This window comes from Notolepis coatsorum, assembly GCF_963971535.1.
Source record: "Notolepis coatsorum genome assembly, chromosome: 12".
Taxonomy (NCBI): Eukaryota; Metazoa; Chordata; class Actinopteri; order Aulopiformes; family Paralepididae; genus Notolepis; species Notolepis coatsorum.
Window position 1 is genome coordinate 75,527,017 of NC_140176.1, and position 7,500 is coordinate 75,534,516.

Genomic DNA, 7,500 nt, shown 5'->3' on the forward strand with positions numbered 1-7,500 from the left:
TCCCTAATGCCAGAAAAGATACATGTTTATCATACTGTGTGTGTTTGTGTGGGACTTAACATGTGATTTACAGGATTACAGTATGTGATTCTACAGTGTGCTTACATGAGGCTTACATGATGAATGTAATGTTCATGGTATCTATGGTATCACATAATGTGAAACTTTCACAAAGAGATGTATGTCCTTGTTTTATTCATTGACACTTATATTTAATATATATTATTTTTTATATATATTCTTAATTATTTTATGTCCAAATAAATAATTAATACATGTTATTCCTGGTGGTCTAAGACAGGCTAACAATGTTAGTGGTCACGAACAATTCCATGACAAGCCCAAGACCCTGAGTGTTAAAAGGCTAGTTTGTGATGGTATAAAAAGGTCTTGAGCTGCTGCATGGACAATGGATTGGGGAGAGATGGTAAAGGTGACACTGAGAGCAGCCAGGGGAATGTTCTAAGTATATGATGGTAAAGGTGACACTGAGAGCAGCCAGCGGAATGTTCAGAGTATATTGCTACCTTTTCTGTTTCAGAATTACCAACACAACTATAAATAAAGCTAATTTAGGTATGAAAAGACTCCAAAAACCTTTTGTGGGTCTCCCATTCATTGCCAATGGAGCTTTACACCTGATGATATCACACGTTTGAGTCTGATTTCTTTGGGGTAAAGTTATGACTGAACCTTCCTACGCCATGGAAATAACATATTAGAATTCATAATTTGGGTGTTGTTCCCCTTTAATGTCTGACTTGTTTATTTAGGTGAGATTCCTTTATGAGCCTCTAGGGGGTTTTAATCTCACATGCACAATCCGTTTAATTTATTATTCTTTCTTTGTTCTTTCTTTGCTCCTTTGTGCAAATAAATACAAATTAAAATCAATCACGTTACACATGCTGCTCATGACACCCTCAGCTGCATGTGCTTACATGGGACAATAAAGTGGGAGCAAAGTTTGAAATGTGACACCAAAGTGAAATCATGTAGTGTATAGTAGTGCTACTGCTAAACTAGCTATTTCGAAGGCAAGATAACCATTGTAATGTGAGTGACATCATATATATATAATGTCTATTATATTCCCATAGAGTGACATACTTTACAGTATATCCGTTTAATGCAGGGGTCTCCAGCCTTTTTGTTCATGAGAGCTACTTTTGAAAAAGAAAAGTTCAAGTTCATCACAAGAGCTAATGCATGAGTATAAGTGATTTAAACAACAAAGGTATTACCAGTCAGAGCCATAAAAGGCATAGCAGTTGGCCTGGTTTTGCATAGCCATACCTCTCTCCACACTACGTTAGCACTGTGCCAGCGCTGGAGAGAGGTCTGCCTGAACCTATACCATGCTGGTATAAGGGGGGGGAACGCATGTTTGTATTTCTTTAATCGAATCACAATCATCCTGGGCGGCGCTAAGCCCAGGATGCAACGATGGGGCCCTTGCATAACAATGTTGCAGATAGCGGAAGGGGAGGAGAATTCCGACTGAAATAGTCGGCCAATGGTATGCTTGTACTCACAGTCTCTATATCCTGTGAGTAAGACTACAGTTGGACAAGCCATTCACCATTTTGAATGAGCAAAATATATTACAGCCTGTAAGAATTGATTTCTACCACGTGACTTGTGATGGAAAATGTTCCGACAACGCCTGTTGAACAGCTTCTTAGACCAGTGGTTCTCAACCGGTCTGGCCTGAGGACCAACCCTTGTCCTTACGGTACATTTAAGTACAATGCAAAGACAAATGTTGAGGCAGTGAAAATACACAGTCAATTGAAAGAAGCAAACGGATGCTGTTTATATATTATATATAATAATATTTCAACCTGAGCGAGAAATTCACCAGGTGAGATGGAGCAAAAAAGCGTTTATTTTAGTTTTGATTCTATATGGCTTTTCATGTCTGATGGCTTCATGCTTTCACGTTGCTGCACGTCGCTGCTCACAACACACTGTCGGTCCCTCTTCTTTGTCCTTCTTTGCAGTTATTAAATAATTGTAATAGGCCCTAATCATTTGGCATACAATATTGATGGCTAACTTAGTGCATTTGATTGGCTATTGTGTCACAAAGTAAATAACTGTGTTATTTATGTTTAATGTAGACCTTTTTTATTTGTATGTCAGCTCTTTGACTGCCAGAGTGGAGTGGACTCAACCTCGATGACTTGGACTCGGACTCGGACTAAGGTAATGGGGACTCGACTCGGACTCGACTCTGGCTATTCTTTGGTGACTCCGACTTGGACTCGACTACAACACTGGTGTGTCGTATTTGCGTTTCAAATGCAAACCGCGGTCTTAGATCACAGTTTGAAGTTTGGTTTGACATACTCTATAAGGTCCTCCAGGTGATTGTAGATGTCCTCGTCTTCCACGCTGTCCTCTGTAGGGAAGGGCCTTTAGAGAGAAACAGAGAAAAAGAAACAAGAAAAGAGCATGAACACTCGTAAAAAGGTGTGTCCCTGAATAAACACATGATGGTGTAATTTTTTTTTTAAATAAACCATAGTAACACAGTTTTAAGCCAGGTTGTGTCATTTGTTTTAAGCATGTTTTTATGTATTTAACTAGGGACAACATATTTTGTACATTTTGTAGTTATTTTATGCTGATTCACCACTGCCATTGGCTTCCAGTGTATCTGAATGTGTCTTTAACACATTGAACACAAGTCACCACAACATCCCATGTGAACATATCTTGTTTTCTGAAAGGTTTTGCCATTGTGATAATAACTTCCAGAAAAAATAATTCACATTTGTCAGTAACGGTAAAGAATTATTCAAACAGAGGGGCGTACTGTACCAAGGTCGGAATGACCTGGAACCCCAAAAGATTAGTACGATGCTTTAAGTGTTATACATTGTTGAAAAGAGGAGGGTGGCAGCTTTTTAACAAACACTTTTGTTAAATATCTCACTTTTGTTAAATCAAGTCAGCTACGATATGATGGTGATTCGCTTTTGAAAACATGGCCTTGAAAGTTACACAGGTTAAGTGTAACTAAATATAGTTATAGTTGTAGAATACTTTGGCCTTTTTTCAAAAGCAAACAAATAGGACAATAATTTACCTAATAGCTGTATATATTACACCATTTTTACTCACTCTGTAAACTGGAAAATGACCTGTGGATGGATATATATATGTGTAAAAAGATTTTAAAAGAAAAAAGGCCTTTAGGCTACATACCTGATTCCAGTCTGCTGGGCCAGTGCTGTGTGTGACAGTTTGGAGAGTGTGTCCATAACCTGCAATGAGAATAGAAGACGTGTCACTACTGAAATGTACATTTAATATTTCATGCCATTTCTTCTTTATGCGTCTGCATGTGGTGGAGGGTGACTGAACACAAGGGAAGAGAAAGGGTTCATTTGAACCCATATTTCCCTGTAACGTTAGCCACCAGAACAAACGGCTACTGTTTTATTTATTGTATATTTCGCATGATTGGAACCGCTCTCCTAGAAGAGTTGCTCTCCTAGAATATATTCCATATTGATGTATATCTTTAATGCCTTACACCACCCATTTAATGTATGCTCTGGATTTCACAATCTAAAGCCACACTCCTGATAACCTAGAAGGACTTGGTTCTATCTGACTGGAGAAATGATTGGTTGAGTAATAAACATCGACTGATGGAATAGCCCGTTTTATCGGCTAAATGGCGAAAGATTATGAGATTTATGGGAAAAGGTACAAAGTGGCTTATTCTCAATTAATTAACCCCTTCATCCATCACACACATGTGTCAAAGATCATTGAAAACAAAACGTTGACTGAAAATGTCTTCGATCATCTGTGGCCCCATATTGAATCATAGGCTAATCATCTATGACGGGGGCAATCATCTATGACGGGGGCAGCCGTACCTTCAGCTTCTGACTCTAATGAAGCCCATTGGACCATAAAGCAATGGGGCCTTTTTCAATTGAATTTCTATTATGGTAATCCAATAGAACAAATGCTTTTGTGCCTTGAATTATTAATCTTCCCTTGTGGCAGCCCAGCTCTTTATTGATCTTGTAATATAGAAAGATGTCAGAGGAGGGCACCATTCTCTAACAATATCAACACAGTAGCTGTACAGCTCCCATGACTAGATAGCATGAGAACTATAATGTTATGTTATGAATGACTGCCAGCAGTTATAGATTATACCAATCAAGCCTTCGTGTGAAGAACCATAGAAGTCTGTTTTGACAATTCAGAACAGCTGATTGTGGTTATACAGTCAATCTAAATGACGTGAAGAATGAGTGTTGTACTTGTACTCATTTTCAATGATGCCGAGTTTACATGATGCCGTCAACAAATCCAAAAGCATATACAAATGTAAAAAAATATATATATATATATACTAATAAACAGTATATAGTTATACAGCCAAAGGAACATATAAATACAGTAGTAGCAGTATTGTGCAATATAACAGAATCATGCAAAACAACTACAGGTCTATATACTCTATATACATAATTTGAAAGTACACAGTCTCTACTGTATTAACTGAGTATAGGGTACAACACACTCATTTTTCACAAGAGGGAGCGGTTTTAAATGGCAAACCATCTTAGGACTGAAATATTTTGACTGTTGTGTACATTACATGTTGTGCAACATTCACACATCAAGTGATCTGGATAGCATACTGTAGCTACATACTGTACTTTTGCAATTATGTATGTTATGTCATTCAAAACATTTCAAATTGGACTGATGTGTAAAATGTAATGTGCATTAACATGAATGAATGAATGAATGAATGTGAAACTACCTCAATCTTCACAATTGATCACTGAAATGAATCGAAATGAAAGTGTATCTACATAATTAATTAAGTGTGATCTAATACCTTGGTTTGCAGCATTAGTCAAATTGAATGCAGCCTTAGTAAAAATGTAACGATTCTTACAGTGCATTGAATCTCAGCCTTGATAATCAAACTCAAATCAAATTGTTGTCGAATTGAATTAGTAATAATTAGCCCCTTTGTCTTTGGCTTTGATCGATGTCTGCTGTCGTCCATGACCTCAGTGACGTATCCTGATTGACACGTGTTTGACATGTAATTTCACGCTGTGTTGCTCAGTGACGGCGATGCCCTTGAAGCAACATTTGACCTACTTGATTACGTGTCATTAGTGACGGTACGCTGAATGAATGACGATGCTTTATCTTCTGCATTTGAGTTTGACAGTCAGACTATTCAGGTAACGCTAATGGCCTTGTGGAATGAGCCATGTGATAATGTCTTGCTGTGATAATGTTGCATGATGTTGTATGTTGATTTGTGTTTTGAAATGGGTCAGCTATTGACCAATGATGCACACAGATTTACCAACTAAGGTGCATCCACACACACACTCACAAACGCACACACCCACAAGCATGTGTACAGCACACACACACACATGCAACACACACACACACACACACTCATACATACACACACACACACACACACACACACACACACACACACACACACACACACACACACACACACACACACACACACACACACACACACACATACATACACACACAAACATGTTGTCCTTGAGGCTAAGCACTGAAAGATCAATACTGATCAGACAAGCTAGCCAGACCCTTTCCTCCCCCACCACCCACAAACCCCCACACACACACACGCACACGCACGCGCGTGCGCGCGCACACACACACACACACACACACACACACACACACACACACACACACACACACACACACACACACACACACACACACACACACACACACACACACACACACACACACACACACACACACACACACACACACACACACACACACACACACACACACACACACAGAGGGAGAGAGAAAGAGAGAAAGAGAGAAATACAAGACTGTAGAACTTAATATTTGTCCAAATGTAATGACATAATCCATACATGCTTGATCCCTCATGAACATGAACAACTTTATTGTATTCTTTGATTGTTGTTTGCTTTGGCAACGTAGGTCATTTATCTGTTCTTGTCATGCCAATAAAGCAACTTTTAAATGGAATTTGAATTTGACACACACAGTGAGGACAGAGAAAAAGAGAGAGACAGAGAGGGAGAGAGAGAGGGGGGAGAGAGAGATACACAGAGAGAGAGAGAGACAAAGGGGGAGAGAGAGAGGGGGAGAGAGAGAGGGAGAGAGAGGGGGAGAGAGATACACAGAGAGGGAGAGAGAGACAGAGGGGGAGAGAGAGATACACCGAGAGGGAGAGAGAGACAGAGTTGTGTAGTTGTGTGTGTAGCTGTTGTGGGACAATGAACATGATTTATCATCGCAGACACAAATGGAACAATAAGAGCTGTAAGTGTGCGGTCCTGTGTTTGTTTCTTAGTGTGGGTGAGTGTGTATGTATGTGTATGCACTGCGTGTATGCATTCATGTGGGTGTATGTACTGTATGTGTGTGTGTGTGTGTGTGTGTGTGTGTGTGTGTGTGTGTGTGTGTGTGTGTGTGTGTGTGTGTGTATGTGTGTGTATACAGAACTTCAAGTTCACTTGTATGCATCCATGTCCTGCTGTATGCTTGTATACATATACGTACATATCTCCCTATTTCTGTATGCATATGTGCACACGTACTGTATATGTACACACACACACACACACACACACACACACAGCGCGCGCGCGCACGCACGCACGCATGCACGCACGCATGCACGCACGCACGCACGCACGCACGCACGCACGCGCACGCACGCACGCACACACACACACGTGAGGTTGAATACTTTTCCACCCAATTCCTTTACATTGCGTTGAGACTCGTAACGTGCCGTATACAGCAGATCTATTCTAAAGCTGTGTTGTTGCGGGTTGAGTGGAGAAGAGCTTTGAGTGTTTCTCCCACTGAGAACAAACCACCAGGCTGTTATCTGCTCCTAAATCACCCTCACAGTCAGCCCGCCGCTGGTGGAAATATATACAGTAGAGAGAAAGGTTATTGTGGAACCAGGACAAACAAATATAGGAAAATTATATCGTGGTTAGCCTATGATAATGGCGCTCTTGTCCAAAATAAGAGACGTTTGGTGCAAGATACCGGAGGTCACACAGGGAAGAACAATGGTGGGGAATTAGGGGCTCCCGCTGGCTCTCTCTCTCACTACTACAAGAGGGGAACCAGAGAGGATTTTTAAGGATAAAATAATTCAGGAGTACAGTTTTGAGTAAACATCAAACATTTGTTTATTTTTTCTTAATTATTTTTTTTTATATCTTGCAGCATATTTTAAGTTTTTCTTTCTTATATTAAAGTATATTTAGTTTTTAAGAATTGTAAAGGATAGGCAAAAATAAGCATGTGCTTCAGCCTATTCCTTTTTTCGGTCATTGAGTTTGGATTTTGTGTGTGAGCTTACTTTGAATATGTACATTTGTGATTTCTTCTTTTTTTTTTTTTTTTTTTTTTTCAAAGTCCACACAAGTGTGTTTCTGATTG

General features: G+C 39.6%; 1 protein-coding gene across 1 annotated transcript in view; it reads right to left on the bottom strand.

Annotated features, from left to right (window-relative positions):
- vav3 (vav guanine nucleotide exchange factor 3) overlaps positions 1–7,500 on the bottom strand; it is a gene marked incomplete at its 5' end in the record, with an annotated part of 236,042 nt that overhangs the window by 169,736 nt on the left and 58,806 nt on the right. Inside the window, 2 exon segments of the mRNA XM_084325889.1 lie at positions 2,353–2,418; positions 3,214–3,272. Of these exon segments, the coding sequence (XP_084182015.1) occupies positions 2,353–2,418; positions 3,214–3,272 (125 nt within the window).